At 40.3% G+C, this 19,844-nt stretch overlaps 1 protein-coding gene across 1 annotated transcript; it reads right to left on the reverse strand.

Moving 5' to 3' along the window:
* Window positions 1-417: 417 nt before the first annotated feature.
* Window positions 418-14,384, reverse strand: DNAJA2 (DnaJ heat shock protein family (Hsp40) member A2). The gene is made up of 9 exons (XM_059045671.2): window positions 13,779-14,384; window positions 12,080-12,139; window positions 11,546-11,769; window positions 9,085-9,165; window positions 8,709-8,842; window positions 6,940-7,136; window positions 2,506-2,650; window positions 2,248-2,375; window positions 418-1,677 (listed from the first exon to the last, which is right to left on the reverse strand). Exons 1-9 carry the CDS (start codon window positions 13,854-13,856, stop codon window positions 1,486-1,488), a joined length of 1,239 nt encoding a protein of 412 aa, XP_058901654.1. The 5' UTR covers window positions 13,857-14,384; the 3' UTR covers window positions 418-1,485.
* Between the last annotated feature and the right edge of the window lie 5,460 nt (window positions 14,385-19,844).

Raw genomic sequence — 19,844 nt, forward strand, 5'->3', positions numbered from 1 at the left:
GAGTGGATAGGGCAATAATTTAAACCTCAAGGCCTTAATGCCAGGACACCTTTTTTTTTTTTCATTCAGGTTCTAGTAGACCTAGAAATAAACTACAAGTACTACAATTAGGCTCAGGGATGGCATAATACATTTAAAATTTTTAGTTTTGGGCTTTCTCCCATTTGTCCTTTTACAAATGTAAAATCTATAAATGATGTGTCTCTTTTCCCTAAAATTAAAGTGTGTTCTAAAAATACCTACTCTGGAAATGAAAAGAAGATAGTAGAAGATGAAAGAAGAGCAATACAACATCCTTTTCATAGTAGTTTTACCTGAATTTTTCTCATACCAGCCTAAGAGTCTCACTTTTCTATAAAACAATAGTAATCAATGCTTCCCCCCCAATCTCAAATATTCAACTAAATGGAGACAAGAGAATTTTTAACTTAACATTTAATGAAAACAGAGCATTTTAACAGGTTCTATGCAGACATGGTTCTAATACTGATTTGGTGTTACCTTATTTTTTTTAAAAGTGGGTGGGGTGAGGAAATACAGGCCAGGTTAACCTGGCCCCAGTGCTCAGGATCATAACTTAGGAGTTACATAACTCAGATGCCCTTGACTCTACAAAGCATTAATTGAAGCCAATAAAGCCTGTTTCTACCAACATATCAAACTTTCTTTTGTCTTTTGAAACTATAAAATGGGCATGTGCCTGAGGCATAAGCTTCAGGCCAATGGGTTTTTAACGGCTGTTTAAGAACCAGAACTAAGGGTACATTCTCCAGTTTAAGGATAGATTTTTACAGTTCAAAATATTTCTTCCTTCTAAAAATGTGAGACAAAGAGTAATTTACACAACTGCTTTTTATTATTGAGTTTCAGAAACCTTTCACAAGATGGTAAAAAAAAAAAAAAAGTAAAGAAAAAAAAGAAAGAAAGAAAAAAAGGGGCAGGGGGAGAAACCCCAAACTTTACAACCACAGCTAAGCTAATGTTATTTTTTCCATTGTTCCCAGTCAGCTCCAAACCCATTGTGTGCAAAGCCCATTTTTCCATGCATCTAAATGATAGATACAGGCTATGAAATTCTTTATTCTATTTGTAGCAGCTTATGCAGGTGCAGCCAAACACAAAGCTTCAGGACAAATTGTACACAAACTTTACAATGTGGGATCTGAAGTTAAAATATGAAACATAAAATCTACACAAAACTGATAAAAATCAAGCACAGATACCAGGACTGAAACTTATAACCCATGTGTGAAAGGGAGTCTTGTTTCCTTTCAAGTGCTTTATTCTGCTACAGAACAGTCGAAATGAAGATGTAAAGCTTTGTGGTTAGTTTAAATTATACACTCTGTAGATACTATACCAATTTTAAAAGTTACACATAGACCAACAGATGTCCATCAGTTCATCTGGGTTGACCAGCTGGATCGCTGAAAACAAACCAGGCAAGTGTGGAAAGAAAATCCACCTGTGCAATTTGTTTGCAGTTTACTGATGGGCACATTGCACTCCTGGTCCATGATGGCTACTGCTTTCTTCATCAGAGCTATCATTATAGGCCTCACGCCTCTGACCACCTCCTGAGCCCCGAGTGCTATCAAACTCTTGAAGCTCTACCTCCTCTGTGTCTCCAATAATGTTCGGAACTTCTGGTCTAGATGGCAGAAGGTCTTCTAATTCCTTCATTAAAATAAACAAAAATAAGGTTAGCTGGAAGATTATCTTCATCCACTATCAAGTTCCCTTTTGATACAATCCAAGGTATATGTCTGACAGTTAGTCTTTGCACTTTAAGCCAGAGATCACAAATGGATGACCCACAGACCAAATCTGCAGACATCTTTTGCACAACCCATCTATTGCTTAGAAAACAAAAAACAGAATTAGTTGCTAACATTTAAACATTGGAAAATTTCACACTAGACATGCCTTCCTGCATGAACAACCAGCAGATGCTAAGCTGGGGGGTTGCCCTCTTTAGGTGAGAGATCTGCTCTCCAGGGAGCCCCAATCCTCCCACCACCACCTCACACACAGTCTGCTTTACTCCTTCACTATTCCCTACTTGGCCCCATAAACTTTTACATCAGGTCCCCTCACTTTAAAAACAACCAGAACAGCCCATCAATCACTGAAATTAATAAATTGTGTAATCTAATCTTAGCACCCAAAACAAACGGAAGGTGACACAGAAACACAACTATTATTAAACTTTAACTCATCTGTTGCCTAAATTTAGAGAACACTTACAGAAAGCTTGTCTGGGTTGATCCAGTTGTTTTCAGGAAACTGCACATCAAATTTTATGTAAAGATCACCTTTTTCAAAGGGATTACGATACTGTGGCATTCCTTCACCTCGAACTACACGGACACATCCTATTATTTGAGTAAATAAAGGGGAAAGTATTAAGAATTTTACCCAAGAAGGTGCTCAATAATATTTTTTTGAGTCACCTACTGTAGAAGATTACACAGAATCTTGGATCAGACGAAAATCAAGATTTACCTGGCTCAATTACTTTGCCAGGGGGGTATTTCACCACAATCTGACGTCCATCAAGGTGCTTAAATGTGAACTGAAATCCACATAGAGCTTCAACAAGTCCTATCTTATATGTCATGTGCAAATCATTTCCATCTCTCTGGAACACCTACAAATAAAGCACACCAGAAACATCTTTTAAAAAAATTATGGAGGGGGCTTCTCTGGCGGCACAGTGGTTGAGAATCTGCCTGCCAATGCAGGGGACACAGGTTCATGCCTTGGTCCGGGAAGATCCAACATGCCATGGAGCAACTGGGCCCGTGAGCCACAGCTACTGAGCCTGCGCGTCTGGAGCCTGTGCTCAGCAACAAGAGAGGCCGCAACAGTGAGAGGCCCGCGCACTGCGATGAAGAGTGGCCCCCGCTCGCCGCAACTAGAAAAAGCCCTCGCACAGAAACGAAGACCCAACACAGCCAAAAATAAATAAATTTATTTTTTAAAAAAGTTATGGAGGCATACTCTGTTGTTCTGTGCTCCTTGAATCAATTTCAAAACCTTAGTTCTACCGTTTACTGCAAAAGCCAAACTGCCACCATCCCATGGTTTCCTAAATTTATATAAGGAAACCTAGCTATTCTCAAGTAATAAGCTAAAAACTTCTATCACGAAAGAACTGGAATTGGGAAAACAATGGCTCATGAGGTACGACTGAAGCTTCAAAAACAGAACCAGGTATATTTTACAATTATGGACCATTTCCAAACACTGCCTCTGAGTGAAAAGGTGTACAAGGCCCAGTGGGATTCTGGAGAACAGGTTCACTTGGAGTTTCCTCCAGACGTGATCCTAACAGGGGAAGGGGAAGGCCCAAGTTCAACTAAAAAAGCTCAACCAGTAATGCTCAGCCAGCAAAGGGGCTCAAACCCCATGCTTCATACAAGTACAAACAAATTTTACCTCACCTAAAATTCAAAACTTGCTTAGGTGAATGTAAAACAAATACTAAAGTTGGCTTATTATTACCATAAGCCTATGGACTAGGTAATGCAAAGGTTATTCAATAAACATTAAAAAAATGAGCATTCAATGTGTAGCAAAAAATACATCCAATTTCACACATGCCCAACTTATAACGTTTGCTTATTAGAATTCACAAATATCTATAGTTAACTTTTGAAATTTAAGCTGAAATAAAATTAACTGCAGTGAAAGGTCACCTAGTATTATCCTCCTAAATTTACCTACGAAGAAAAGTTAATCTCAAACCATTATCTTGACCAGTGGTCCTGGACCAGCAGCCTCAGCAGCACCAGGAAACTGGTTAGGAATGCACATTCTTGGGCCTCATCCCATAACCACTGCATCAGAATCTATGAAGGTGAGGACCTGCAATCTGTAGTTTTAATAAACCCTCCAGGGGATTCTAATGTATGCTAAAGTTTGAGAACCACTGAACGTATATTTCCTATGAGAGTTTACTCAGTTTCTCACAATGGGTGGAAAAATTAATTTCAATACTGTTTCTTTCACGCAGCACTTTTCAATGCTTTTGCAAGTTCATAAAATGAAAGAAAGTGTTTCTGAACATATCATTACATTACTGTTCCAAAAACTATCACTAGCCAAATATCCTTTGGTTAAAGCTATATTAGAAGTAGGGAGTGGACTTCCCTGGTGGTCCAGTGGTTAACACTCTGCATTCCCAATGCAGGGGACACAGGTTCCATCCCTGGTTGGGGAAGTTCCACATGCTGCACAGTGCGACCAAGTAAATTAAAAAAAAAAAAAAAAAAAGAAGTAGGGAGCATGAAGGGATACTATGTTCTTGTATAGGAGAGCTCAACTTAAAGTAATTCCAAAGGGGTTTTTTTTGGGGGGAGGGGACCAGCAGGAAGGGTGGTTATATTAGACAATTTGATGCCAAAATTCAAACAGAGAACAAACAGGCAAGAATGGTCAGGAAATTTTTGAAAAACCAGACTAATGAGGAGAAATTACCAAGAACCAGACAGTAAAACACATAAAAGCTGTAATAATTTCTGGAAAAAAAAAAAAGAGAGTATAGAGGAGAGACTAACATCACCAGATCTTACCCACCACCTTGGTTCTTTGCTGTACAAATGCACTATGATAGCAAGGCTACCAAAATACATACACACCAGTACTAAAAAATGATACACATGCATACACACAGCACTCTCAAAATTGAATTATTTTTTGATCAGAAGATTTACACTCTGTTTCAGCTATAGTACCCACCCTGATCTCATGGCCTCACAATTCCTTCAGCAGAAGTGTTGGGAGTTTTTTTAAAAAAGAAAGCCCCAGGGCTTCCCTGGTGGCGCAGTGGTTGGGAGTCCGCCTGCCGATGCAGGGGACACGGGTTCGTGCCCCGGTCCGGGAGGATCCCACATGCCGCGGAGCGGCTGGGCCCGTGAGCCATGGCCGCTGAGCCTGCGCATCCGGAGCCTGTGCTCCGCAACGGGAGAAGCCACAACAGTGAGAGGCCCGTGTACCACAAAAAAGAAAGCCCCAAAGAAAATACAAGTATGTTCATGAACTAGTCAAACTAATCAATTTTTCTTAAGAAGGTTAAGAATATTCTCAGTGGTATAAATGAAACAAGATACCTAAATCTCATTTTGGGCTCAAATTTACTTTACCAGTCACAATAAAACCAAGAAGGAACAGTCTTTGACCTCTTACTAGATGAACTTCCATTCTACCCTTTATCATCTTCTATTTTCTACTTTAGACAACCAGTAACATCTGCCGTCCGTTGGAAATTCTACGCAATTCCACTGCTGCCAATAATTTTGGAGGTGATTTACTTCCAAATGCCTCCTCCTCACAGCCCCAAGAAAGAAGAGCAGCTTATTCATTATCTCATTTGATTCTACACTATCTGAGGGACGACGTTTTTTTTTTTTTACTATGCAAAGCCAAGCCCAGGGAAGCTAAAGCTAGTAAATGGGAGCCAGAACTTAAGTCCCTTGTCTCCACAGTCAGTGATTTCTATTTTTAAAAATCCCAGTATACTTACAGAATATTTTAAACCATAACACTCTAAGGCAGAATTCTAGAAATTACTCCTTTAAAAAAAAAAAAAAAAAAAAAAAGCAATCTAGGGACCCTTGCCACTAGTAGGTTTGGCAATATTCACAAAAGACCAAGATATATAGCAATTTACAGCTTTGCTGAGGCAATAAATTTGACTAGTATACCTTAAGAAAGGCTTGTCTAGGAGAGCAAGCCACAATCTAATGAGGGAATGAATCAAATGAAATTCCCAGAATCTGCATCTCAGTATGGCTTTAATCTCTATTGGATTCTTGAAGTGATTTTTAAAATTTACTTTATTTGTAGAAATCATCAAATGGGAGAAAATTTTAGTGTGAACTAAAACAGGCGGCTGACTTGTAATCTAAATACTTCCAAAGGAACTCAAAATGGCAATGTGATCAAGTACAAAGCCAGAATCCTGTCAAATGCTTCTATATCCAAGAATTTAGGGGACTTCCCTGGTGGCCCAGTGGTTAAGACTTCACCTTCTAATGCAGGGGTTGCGGGTTCAATCCCTGGTGGGGAGCTAAGATCCCACATGGCTCGTGGCCAAAGAAACCAAAACATAAAACAGAAGCAATATTGTAACAAATTCAATGAAGACTTTAAAAATGGTCCAAATCAAAAAACAAACAACTTAAAATATACTCCATCGCACATTTAAAAAATAAAGATACAATGGTATAATCAAAATAACATATACCAGGCCACATCATCAGCTCAGTACATTTTGCCATGTACATTAACGGATACAATACAGAGTCAATGAGCAATTTAAAAATAGGGTGTTCCCTTGCAGTCCAGTGGTTAGGACTCGGCGCTTTCACTGCCTTGGGCCTGGGTTCAATCCCTGGCTGGGGAACTAAGATCCCACAAGCTGCGTGGCACGGCCAAAAAAAAAAAAAGAAAAGAAATTTAAAAATAAAATGTTTTTAAAACTGCAGAAACTTTTCTTTCAAGAAAGCTCACATAGATACCCAATATGTAAAACAAGTCAACAGAGCAGTACTGAGGAGTGAAGCCCTCACCAACCATCCAAGGAGTTTCACAGTGAAAACTGTGAAAACGCTGCCTAGATTATCTGGTCCAATGCCCTTTTTTCCATAAATAAGGAAACTGGGGTACAGACACAACAGGATTACTTAAGGTTATACTGCCAGTCAATGGCAGAGCTGGGACCAAGACCAACTCCTTCTACAGTGCTTCTGACAGCACCTGTCTTGTTGGTCTACTAAAGAAGTCAGTTCTTATAAACGCAGCCTAAGGACTTAACAACTTCATCTATGTTCAGTGTTGCTTCAGGAAACTCAAACTTATCTAACCTATATCTTGCATACAAGACCCATTTCTGGTCTTCTGAGGCAAAAATAAAACAAACAAAAAAGAAATTACCTCATGTTCTTTCTCTTGTAGCAAAAGAACAATGTCTCCTGGTTCCACTCCTGGGGCCTGGTCTGCTTCCCCAGTAAATGTAATTCTCTGTCCATGTTTCATGCCTTTGTCTACGTGGACTTCAAGAATCTTGACTTCTTTAATCACCTTCTTCCCTTCACATTTTTTACAGCGGTCCTTTTCATTAATTACCTCCCCTGGAAAAACAGGTCATTTAAACTTCCAGCAAGGGTACTATAACACACTCTTAAGTAAGATTGGTCTTGATAATGCCTTTATTCACTAAATAAATTTCCTGAACATCTTTAAACTGCTACCTGAACTTTTGATTAAAATATCATTCTTAATAACAAAAACTCACATCTTACTGCAGGTTACCTAAAGGACCCAGCTACTTAGTCTCCTCTATTCCACAGTATAAAATATCTTAAACAATATTTTCTTAACTCCTGATTCTACTTCCTAAGTTAAAACAAAGCCTAATGATCAAGCAAACAAAATGGGTGGTCGGATGCTGGAACTTCTATAACTGCTTCTTCAATTTTTCTTTTAGTTTCATTTAAATTTAACAATGGAGAGAGACAATCCAAATAAAGATTTAAACATCCTTTATGACCCTAACAGTTTTTTTCTTCTATGTATTCTTCTGAAATATCTGATCAGTGCTATAATAAAATAAAACCAAAGCTGTACACAGTATACTGTGAAAAAAAATGCCATCAATTTCTAATGGCTGATTAGTGGCACACTTTAATGCTCAGATGACATGTATAAGTGACTTCAGGAACACTGCTTCTACACTGCAAAGTATGTTCTGCAAAGCACCAGTTCCTTAAAATGGTAATGGCACATGGGAAAAGATTTCAGTCAATTCTGATTTCTTGAGAGTGGGAATTGTTAGCAACTTTAATAAGGTAAAAATGCCCTGAGACGCTCCAGGAGGGGAATATGATATGCAGCTTCTCCAAATTATCTTGTCTCTTCCAGAAGCAATTTGGAAAAGGATGTTCTAGAACTGCCCAATATGGTAGCCACTAACCTATGTGGCTATTTAATTTAAAAATAATTAAAAGTTCAGTTCTTCAGTCATACACAGGTGGCTAGTGGCTACTATACTAGATATTACATACACAGAACTTTCCCATCATCACAGTAAAACTCTTTTGGATAGCACTGCTCTAGAACAAGAGCTGGCAAACTAAGGCTCACAGGCCAAAATGGGCATGCCCTTGTTTCTGTAAGTAATGTTTATCTAGAAGACAATCATGCCCACTTGTTTACATATTGTCTGTGGCTATAAAAGTGCTAAAAGGGCAGAAGTGAATAGCAGTTTCAGAAAACATTCGCCCACAAAGCCTAAAATATTTACTTCTGTAAAAAGTGCTTCAATTGCAATAATCTATCCTCATAAGCTAACTAAAGCTTACAGTAAAATTCTCCACTTATCAGAATGAGAACTAAACAATTTGCTTTCTCGCTTTTACCAAATATAACTTTTTAAAATATAAAGGAACAAAAAACTTTGCCCCATCTTTTTGGAATGAAAAAAGACTAACATTTCACTCAACATAATGTAAGTTTACTGTTTATCTGTGTTCACTGGGCCTATGCATAAGGAAATATTATTTTTACATTTTTCTTTCAGAACTCTCTGTATCTTTAATAAGATGAATACAAACACATGTTGAAAAAGAAAAACTGTAAGACTCTCCAACTTCTGCATTCCCAATCCATCCAACATAAAAGCAAAGAAACACTGGCATGCATACCTTCTCCATTACAGTCAGAACACACAGACTGCATCTGTTGTACCATTCCTGGAGCCAGCTGTCTGATCATGATGCGTACACCTCGACCCCGACAAGCACTACACTTCTGAACAGCTCCAGACTTTCCACCTTGGCTAAAGCAAGCAAAAGTATAAATTAGAATTTTCCCCCTAGACCATGACAAATAGGAATTGTGCTTTTCACCTTCATCTTCAATGCCCAATGACTGGTATTTAAAAAGACTTTCAGAGGTATCAGAAAGTGTTCTGGGTTGGGTAGTGAGTTTGAAGTCATGAACAATTTTTATCTGATATAGACTCAATGTGCCACTGAAAGAATGGATGAAATTCATTTCATAACCAGAAAACACACTTACCCACTGCATGCGCTACAGAGTACATTCTTGCTAAGTTGTAGTTTGGTTGTCTTGCCATTATACAGATCTTCTAAAGATACTCTGGAGAGAAAAAAATTAGGTTCAAATTTTGCCAAGTTCTCTTAAATTCAAGATATAAACAATAGCTGATATAGCAAATTCCACTATAACCTTCTAAACAAAGAATTCAAGAACACCTTACATAAATCAACTGAGTGAGATTTTATTTTGTAGCTCAAATTGTTTATGGCTATAAACAATATATGTATTGCTCAAAGCCAGAACCTAAAGGATCAGGCCAATAATTTACTGTGCTGCATTTCCTGATAAAGCTGATAACTGCACAAACTCAAAACATCACACCTTCTTCTGGCCTCAAGGAAGACCTCCACCCTCTAAATAAGGTAAAATTATTATCCTCATATTACAGGACAAAATTGAGGCACAGAGAAGTTAACTTGCCCAAGATCACATAGGCAGTCTGGCTCCAGAGTCCAGGCTCTACTATAAGGCTCTGTCCCCTTCAAGGACAATTCAGAAACGCTACAAAGTTACATTACAATTTATGGGAGGCAATTAGATTGCATATGTCTTAAAAAAAAATTGGCCTTATCTAGAGTGTGACAGACGAGAAGAATAGGTTTCCAAGAGAGCAGTGAATTTAAGCAAAACTTGAGCAACTTTTACAAAAATTTCAAAGGGGTCTATGACCCCAAAATGGCCAAGTTAAAAAGCCTATTAAGGGCTTCCCTGGTGGCACAGTGGCTGAGAGTCCGCCTGCCAATGTGGGGGACACGGGTTTGTGCCCCAGTCCGGGAGGATCCCACATGCCGCAGAGCAGCTGGGCCTGCACGTCCGGAGCCTGTGCCCCGCAACGGGAGAGGCCACAGCAGTGAGAGGCCTGCGTACCGCAAAAAAAAAAAAAGCCTATTAAAAATCCCAACTGATAAAACCCAACTCGTCTTTATTCATACAGCATATCTAAACTGCAGGACCATTCATTTCCAAATAAACATCAAAAAAAAATCTATATACATCAAAATTCTCAAACATATTCATTTATAATTTGCAAGCAATGCATTTAATTTGGTTTTACCCTTCTCATGGTGTTTTAAAATCTCCTTTAATAGTAAAGGTTTACTTTAAAATAGAGGAACAAAAGAAGTTAAATGTGCTTTGCAAAGCACCTATACTATTTTGTGGCATTCAAACTTTCTCAAAATTGTTATCTTTTATACATTCTAGACAGTATAATAAAACACTTATGGTCAAAACACTACCAGCACTTCCAAACAACGGCATATCTAGACCTTAGACCAAAGCACTTGGTTCCATAAGACTTTAACCTCCTCCTAAGAACCTTTAACCAGCCATTTACATGATAGATAGGTAGGTCTTCTTCTCCTTACATATTAAACTGCAATTAGTATGCAACACCACTGTGTAAGAGGCCAGAAAAATCTTCATATCAATAAACATGGCAAAAGAAGGAAAATTGTGGATAATGGTCTAGTGAAGCTGGCACTCTCCACCAGTGGGGCTAAATTGGCACAATCCTCTACAAGGCAATTTAGTTATATTTATCAGCCTCAAAACACTGATGCCTGCCCAGGACTCTCTGCCAAGGAGAGACAAAGCTGTATACAAAGATACTCACAGCAGCACTATTTATGATAGGAAAAAACTGGTAACATCCTATAGAAAAGGGAATGATTAAATAAATGATGGAATGGAATATTATAAAGCCACCCAAAATGAAATGTTGTAATAATAGGAAAATTTTAACAAATTACATTTTACTTCCTCTCACCTACTCAAATGTATAAACTAGATACTATGAAATATTTCAAATAAACACTTGAACTTCAGTCTCTGGCATTTGCTAGTATAACCATTACTGGTCGATGAAAATTTAACGGGACAAAAGATCTCACAAATTCTGCAAAGTAAAACAGTTATTTTCATATTGGGTTCATAGTCTTAAGATCAAGGTCAGACACCATTCATATGTTGGCAGGTTAATGTCAGGCTTGGAAATCAATTTAGGAGAGTTCACACTGAGGAAAAATAACGAGTTACTGTAACATGTTAACAAACTAGCCAGATGGTCACTCAATTTGCAAGTTTTTAAATAAAAAGTAACTCAGGAGGTTTAAATACTTCAAAGAAAAGAATCTTCATTATTGAAACTTTAAAAACAAGCAGCCTCAGAAGCATATACCAAAACAATCTTCCTACCCTGTAAAAACACCAACCATCCTTTAAGATCTGTTAGCAAAATACCAACATTCAGGTTATTAAATTCAACTTAGTCACCCAATGAGGACAGCATGGTAAATGGAAGATTTTTTTTTTTCTGATGGACAGAGTACTTTTTGATGCCTCTTCTCTCTTTTACTGAGTACTTCTACTTGAAAAAACGTATTTAGCATTTATTTAAAAAAAGAAAAAAGATATTCACTTGAGTGGATGCATCATGTCTTCTCCTCTTCTTCTGCCATTTCGACTTCTGCTCTGATTGCCCATGAAGCCGAATAATCCCCCACCAAAAATGTGAGAGAAAATATCATCCATGCCACCACCTCCGCCGCTACCTTCCCGAAGACCTTGTTCTCCATATCTGTCATATAGTTCGCGCTTCTCAGGATTTGATAGTACTTCATATGCAAAACTTATTTCTTTGAACTATAAAGAAAAAGTAAAAAAACTGGATTTTCAAATAAAAGACTACAAATAAAAAGCTATAGCAATCTAGAATTCATTTAATTCTAAGAAAAGTTACAAGTTACCTTTGGTTTGATTCTGGTCCTATTTACCACCAACCACTGCCCAGAATGATAGTATTCCCATTATAAAACCAAAATACTCTTAACATAAAAATTTGGCACTATGGGCATAAATGGACTTTTCTTACAACATTCCCTTTTTTTCCCCAAGAAGGGCGATTTAAATTTAAAACAGAAATCTCAGGGGAAAAAAGTTTCAAATAACTTACTTTGTCACCAGCATTTGGATTCTTATCGGGATGGTATTCCTTGGCTAACTTTCTGTATGCCTTCAATAAAAGATTATTTGAAAAAAGGTTATATATAAAGACCAGTTTAAAGATTTGTGAATACTAACATAACATCCAATTTTCTGAGAAGCAATGTTCTAAAATTATAACCTCCCAAAATATCCTTTATTCATTGGCATTATTGGGCATATTCCATCTTAATACTGTTTACTCACTAATAACAAATCAGACAGTAGTTATACTTGAAAATAGGTTATACTAAAGCCAGATACAAACAATGAAACAAAGCCACAGAGAAAAACAATACTGAAAAATCCCCTATTTTCACTATTGTCAAATGTCTTTGATGGCCCATAAGCAGACCAAGACGATTCCAATAAACTCTAAAGAGAAATGACTGTTAAGCTCTACAGCCTGCAAAAACACTTATATTAAAATTAAGCTAAGGGAAGAGATATGGGAACATATATATATGTATAACTGATTCACTTTGTTATAAAGCAGAAAGTAACACACCATTGTAAAGCAGTTATACTCTAATAAAGATGTTAAAACAAAAAAATTAAGCTAAGGTAAGAATCCGGGCTCACGATGGCTCCTCCAATTGTAGCATCAGGAAAAAGCCAAGACAACCTCCTAGGTCATGGTTTATTTTCATACAGTGGATTGATTGGGGTCTTAACTGGAGTGACCTCGGTCTTAGTGAAGCTGCATACATTTGGGTGGCTGAGATATAAAGCGCTTAAGCGTTCATTCACAGACACCTGAATTATGTAACACAGAATAGCATTTCCGGTAAGGTAACAGGAAGTGCTTTTACTCTCAATTGCACCCGTCCCACTGCCTAAGGAGCATTCTCATTTTTCTAAGCTTACAAATCCGGATACTCTAAGCCTGAAGATGCTGTGGGGCTTAATCAAATGCCTCAAATGCTTTGAAATCCTGAGATGAAAGATTCGCAGCAATGCAAACAGCGACAATGAGGCCTTCTATTTATTTTTTGTCAGTGTACACTCAGGTGTTTGGCTGGGACCCACAGCTTTTTCCTGAAACGAGTACATAACATTTGGGTTACCTGCCCACAGAACAATGCACCCAGACACAGACCCACGCCACCTCCGGGTCAATGGGCGAGGGAGGAAGAGGGGGAGAAGCTCCGCGGCCGCGGCTCCCAGGAAACATCCCTAAGTTCCTGCAGGCACCCGGCGGGGGCGGCCTCGACCCTCCGCCAGGCCCCAGACCAGCCCCGACGCGGCTCGGGCGCCGACGTCCGCGGCGCGGTCAGCTCCTCTCCCGGGGCCGGGATGCGCTGGGCGTCTCGGTCCAACCTGTTTTTCGAGGGTGGTGACCTCGGCGCAGGGAGGGCCGGGCAGGCAGCTGCCTCCCGGGAGCGCCCGGCCTCCGGCGCCCGCCAGGGGAGGGAAGAAGGAAGCGTTTTCGTCGTGTTTGCGCAGGGGTGGGTTTTATTTGCTGCATCTGTAGGCGGGCGGGCGGAGCCGGCGGCCCAAGGTCAGCCGAGGCTGGAGTGCGCGGCCCGCGGCGGGCCGGTCTCGCCGCCGGCCCCCAGCCTGGGCCCGCCGCCGCCGGCTAGCGGGCCGCCCCGCAGCGCGGCCTGGCAGTCCCAGCCGCGCAGGCCCGCGCCCCTCACACCCTGCCCGGGCGGCCCGCTCCCCAATACCTTCTTCAGCTCGTTCTCACTGGCGCCGGGCGGGACGCCCAGGATGTCGTACAGCTTCGTGTCGGCCACGTTCGCCATGGCGGCCGGCCGGGCAGCGCTCAGGGAGGAAGGCGGCGGAGCAGGCGGAGCGGAGCCGGGCCCACAGCAGCAGCGGCGGCAGCGGCAGCGCAGGCCGAGCGAGACAGCGAGGGGGAAGCGGGGGCGGGGCCGAACTTTGAACCGACGCACGGCGCGCTGTGACGTTGCTTCGCGGAGCCCGCCTCGAGCGCTCGGGCGCGATGGTGGCCGCGTCTCGGGTGGTGAGGGAGCGGTTGAGGTGGTCTACTACTTTGAGGCTCTGGGCCGCTGGGTGAAGTCCAGCGTAGAAACTGGGATAATTAAGTGTGCACGCTACCTTCCGTGACACCAGCTCTCTCCAGAGGCGTTTAGGGGGGTGCTGAAAGGATGAAGAGGCCGATGCGGCCCACAGCCGCCCCCTCGGTCAGCTTCGAGTCCGGCGGGAGAGAAAGACGGTCCGGGCTCGCGGAGGTAGTCCTCAGAATCCGAGCTGCCGCCGGTGAACTCTCTGGATCTGGTTCCCTCGGGGTTTACGATGAAAAACAGCACCTGGGTGTGTGTGTGCTGTTGTGTTTTATATTAGGGCATTTTCAGACATTCACCAAAAGTAGTATATTATACCGAACGGTTAGCTACATTTTGCCCACTTTGTTTCATCTATTCCCCCCATACTCCCCACTTCCAGTGTTTTAAGGGAAATCATTAAGTTTATAAATACTCTATGTATATATAAGTCTAACAGATTACTTTTTAAGGCATAATCACATCACCACATTTAATGAAATGAATTCCTTCATCTAATTCCTAGTCCGTGTTTAGATTTTCACAACTGTCTCATGTCCGTTCACAATTGGTTTGTGGCATCTAGATCCACAAGTTCCAACCGTTACCTCCGGATCATGTGTTCAGGTCTCTTGGTAGCTTTAAAATTAGCCAACACCAGAGGTCTAGATGGTATCAGGCAGCCTGGTTGGGCGCACAGTCATCTGGTGATTGTTGCCCATGATTTAGATTTGCTTCAGAAAATGTTTGCTATGCACCTGCCATGTGCTAAGAGGTATGGACGCCTGGACTGGTGGAGGGGAGTGTTAAGAATAAGCCATGGTTCCTGCCTTCAACCCACTAACGATTTATGGAGACAGAAAAAATAAGATGTTCTGATCCTTCGGAACCTGAACTGGTAATAAAGACTCCAGCATAGGCATCTCACTTAGGATAATCCCTTCTCCCTGGCTTTCCCCCAGACCTAGTTTGGAGGGCATTGAGTGCCATGCCAAGGAGTTGAAATTTATCCTGAAAACCCTGGAGAGTTAATTGATGTGAAGTCATGATGCTCCTTTCACCTAACTCTTCCAGTTTTCTCAAATCCTGTCCAAAATGCTGCTGTTTCAGTGAAGTCTTCCTAGATTCCACAACCTGGTGAAAATTACTATCTCATTTGAGTTCCCACTGTTCTTGGCTTGTGCCTTTTGTAAGATAGGTCTGATGTGGGACTTGAGTGGTATTTTGCTGTGAGTCTGAACTCCATTAATGGGCTGTAAGTTCCTTAGGGAAAATTCACTCCTCTGTTTTTGAATGCAGATGGTCTAGTTTTGAATGCAGTAAAGCCTCAATAATTTCAATTCCCCCACTTCCTTTTCACATTTTGAGTGGTTCATAAGAGGCAGCATAAAGTTGTGGTGGAGTTAGAGTGTGTGGGCTGGTAGCCTGACTCCGCCATTTATTAACAATGTGACCTTGAACAAGTTACTTAACTTTTCTGAGGCTGTCGCCTCACGTGGGAAATGGGGTTTAATAGTATTTATAGCATTGGCTTGTTTTGAGGATTAAAAGAGTTAATACAGAGTACTAAAAACAGGAACTAAAACCAAGTAAGTATTAGCAACTTTTTTTGGCCCATTTGCCTATAAGCTGTCTCCACGTCTCTATTCATTGTCTTTATTTAAATTCTTGGATTCCCAAGTGGAATTCCCCAACTTCCTCCATTGCCTATGTGGAATACTCCTCAGTCCTTCTTCCTGATCTCAGATATCCAGCTCTCCCTGCTTGCCGATGACCATATTCTCTTTTTCCTCCATCCGTTTGTTCTCCACACGAGAATATAAACTGAAAACTTTGTCTTTATTGCAACTGTCATATAGCTTATTATTTTATTTTCATCTTATTTTCTTTCTGTCCATAATGAGTCAAAAAGAGCTGAACTTTTCTATTTGTTTCAGTTTTAATGTTTTTTTAGCAAGGGTTTTCCCTTGGTTCAATTTTAGCTTCTGTTTTCTAGTGAAGAGTAGCTGGGTAAATCCCCCCACCCCACCCCAGGTCTAAGTTATTTTTTTTTACCTGACTTAAATCAGTCGCCGCAGTTCATATATTTTTAATTTTCACTTATTCACAATATTTTCTCCATTTCTGAGTGTTAATTGTAGTCAGCATTGTTATTTGCTAATGTTTCAGGTCAACAAGTTATTTCAGAATGGTTCTGTGTGCTTCAGCTGACACTTGCCGTTGCCGTCCTCCCTGTCATCACATATTGAGTCAGATCTGCGTCAGGGTGAGCACTGTAACATTTCAGCCACTGAGTTTGTGTTTTTAAGGTAGCTCATTTCGCTCCATATTTAGGTAATGCCATGAGGGGAACAAGACCTTTATCTCATTTCATGTCTCAGGCATCATAAAATGCTGAGTCACAGTGCATCTGAGGGCTGCTGTCACTAGGCAAATGATTTAAAGTTTGAAGTTGGAGTGATTTCAGATTTCTGCTAGGTTTATATTGTTCAATTTCTTTCTTTTATCTTTTTTTTAAAAATTTGGTATACTTGTGTAACTTTGTGGGGTTGAGGTGGAGAGTAGGTGGATACGGACTAGGGAGAGACTGTATGAACCAGAAAGGCCATTCATATTGTTCCCAGCTAACTGAATACAGAACCATGTAACCCATTATTTTAGATAGCCTTGTGTATATGATTCAGGCAGTTCAAGCAGTAGTTTTGCTTTCTGCATTTTATCTAACTAGTTTTGTGTGTGTATGTGCACTTGAAAAGAATGTTTATTCTGCTGTTGTTGTGTGGAGTGTTCTATAAATCTAACTAGTTTTGAATGTACAGAGCAGGTGATGCCATTTGAAATATTTTTCATGGTATATGGAATATCCTAAGTCCTAATATCCTAATATCCTCTTGTCATGAGGATATTAGTGCCATTAGAATCGATGATTGTTGGTACTCTGAGAAGAAAAAATTGTGGGGTTTGGATCACTGGATAGGCTGCATTCCTTGCAGTTGCTAAACTGGATTGTTTAGTGATAGGACGCATGGTTATATATAGTATATATGTAGCTATGTTTACATACATATATACATTTGTATACATACACATGTACGTACAGTGTATATGGCTGTATAGCCCCACTGCTATCCTGTCAAACCCTGTCATGTCAAACCCTTCCAAGTCAATTAGCACATTTGAACTTTCAGTTTGCTTATATCATTGCAATGGTATAGTAAGCAGAGAAACTGGAAAGTTTAACCATTTGTGTGGGGAAAAATAGTGGTGAAAATATGTCTATATATTCATTCATTCAACAAATATGTATTATGGATCCACTGTGTGTCAGGCACTTGTCAGGGCTAAGGATACAATCATAAACAAAACAAAATCTCTTCCTTCACAGAGCTTACATCCTAGTGGTGAAGACAGAAGGTAAACAAACAAGTAAATATACAGTATAACAGATGAGAAAGAAGAGAGATAAGGAAGTATTGAAGTTGGACACTATTTTTATTTATGGTATTTGGGGAAGACTTCATTGATAGGGTGATATTTGAACTTTAAAGGAAGTGAGGGAGTTAGCTACGAGGATATTTGAGAAAACTTCCCAGCAGTGGGCCTGCAAAGGCCCTAAGGCAGAGCATGCCTGGTTTGTTAGAGGAAGGAAGCCAGTATGGCTGGGTGACAGCAAGTTAAGGAGATATTAGGAGTTGAAGTCAGACGTTGTGAAAGACCCAATTAGGTCCATTGTAAAGACTTTGGCTTTTACCCTGAGTGATATGGGAAGCCATTAAAGGGTTTGAGCAGAAGAGAAGCATAAACTAAGTGGTATTTTAAATGCATCTGGTAGCTGTGTTGAGAATCTATTGTAATAAAACCCTGGAGAGGGATGACTTGGGCCCAGGTAGAAGAGCTGGAGTTGGTGAGGAATGGTTGGATTCTGGATATATTTTGAACTTGGAGCTGATAGAATTAAATTTGGGGCAGAAATGGGAGTGGGGTAAAAATAAGAGTTCATGTTAAATTAGAGATGCTTATTAGACGTTCAAGGAGCAATGCTGAGGAAGCAGTGGGTTTATAAGAATAGAGTTGGAACGGCTGCAGTCCAGGCTGAAGATGTAAATTTAGGACCCTGTCAACACATTGATGGTGTATAAAAAGATAAGACTGGGTAATCTCACCTATGATAGTTGACTCAATAACTGCACATTAGAACCCCTGGAGGAACTTTTAAAAAATTCTAGTGTCCTCCCAGAGCTCCGGACTGAATTGATCAGACATAGGGTGAGGGCTTCCCTGGTGGCACAGCGGTTGAGAGTCCACCTGCCAATGCAGGGGACACGGGCTCGTGCCCCGGTCTGAGAAGATCCCACATGCCGTGGAGCAGCTAGGCCCGTGACCCATGGCCGCTGAGCCTGGGCGTCCGGAGCCTGTGCTCCACAACGGGAGAGACCACAACAGTAAAAGGCCCGCGTATTGCAAAAAAAAAAAAAAAGAAAAAAGAAATAGGGTGAGATATTGTACTTTTAAAAATAGTCTATGGTGATTCTATTTTTGAATACTTAGATTGTTTATAGTTTTTTTTTAACATTGTAAACAGTGCTTCTGTGAACTGCCTTATAGTCTAATTTCTTGTGAATATTCTTAGTGCTTCCATAGGATATGTTTCTAGAATACTGTTAATTATTTTTATTTTGTCAATTCACACATGAAGAACACATGCTTTTGTTCTGGAATACAATTCTTAAAGTTTTCTAAAGTTGTGAATCTGCTTAATAAAATTTCCATACCTTAAGTGTTAGAACAATTGTTATTTAACAATTGATAATATAGATTAGGAAAATCATCCAAAATCTGTAGTGACATTTAAGTGTCAAATCTTTTTTCCTAGACATAGTGCTAAGAGGTCTTAACATTGCTTAATCAGAAAAAAAGAAATCATAGCTAAGAAGGAGCAAAAAATGAATAGAAAACAGAAAGCTCATTCAATTCTGACTTAGCCATCAAGGTAGTCACAATCTGGGAGTCAGTTTAATATTCTTATGAGATACCTTCTTTCTCTGTGAATTTCATCAGGTTAAAACAAATAACAGAATCAATGACACACAATGTAAAATGTTGGTAAACAAGGATCAAGCAAACCAATTAGGAAGCTCATTTGCAGGGATTCAGGAGAGAGAGAGAGAGAAAGGTGGAGAGAGAGAGAGAGAGAGAGAGAAAGATAGACAGCGTGGACTAGGATGGCAACAGTAAAAATGGACAGGAGTGGATGGATTTGGTATATATTTTATTTTATTTTATTTTATTTTTGTGTGTGTGTGTGTGGTACGCGGGCCTCTCACTGTTGTGGCCTCTCCCGCCACGGAGAACAGGCTCCGGACGCGCAGGCTCAGCGGCCATGGCTCACAGGCCCAGCCACTCCACGGCATGTGGGATCTTCCCGGACCGGGGCACGAGCCCGTGTCCCCTGCATTGGCAGGCGGACTCTCAACCACTGTGCCACCAGGGAAGCCCTGGTATATATTTTAGAAGTAAAGCCTGCAGATAATATGGGTGAATCTCATTGCTATTTCCAGATATTTCTTCCTCCCATATTCCTGAAAACGTAAAGCCTTTAGTTTTTAGTCACCAGACAATATCACCTATTACCTGATATTTCATTGTCAATTTATTGACCCATAGAATCCCTCTTATTTCTTAAAAATTGTAACTCTTGGCTTGCTCTCCAACTCCACTACTGTCCTA

Source organism: Kogia breviceps, chromosome 18 (genome assembly GCF_026419965.1).
Source record: "Kogia breviceps isolate mKogBre1 chromosome 18, mKogBre1 haplotype 1, whole genome shotgun sequence".
Lineage (NCBI taxonomy): Eukaryota > Metazoa > Chordata > Mammalia > Artiodactyla > Physeteridae > Kogia > Kogia breviceps.

Bases quoted from the DNA above. Each gene is read 5' to 3' on its own strand.
- DNAJA2 (XM_059045671.2), bottom strand. From the start codon at position 13,856: ATGGCGAACGTGGCCGACACGAAGCTGTACGACATCCTGGGCGTCCCG. The intron at 12,140-13,778 runs GTATTGGGGAGC...CTTTTATTGAAG, and splicing joins GTGAGAACGAGCTGAAGAAG to GCATACAGAAAGTTAGCCAA. The intron at 2,651-6,939 runs GTAATTTCTTTT...CTTTATTTGTAG, and splicing joins TACAAGAGAAAGAACATGAG to GTGTTCCAGAGAGATGGAAA.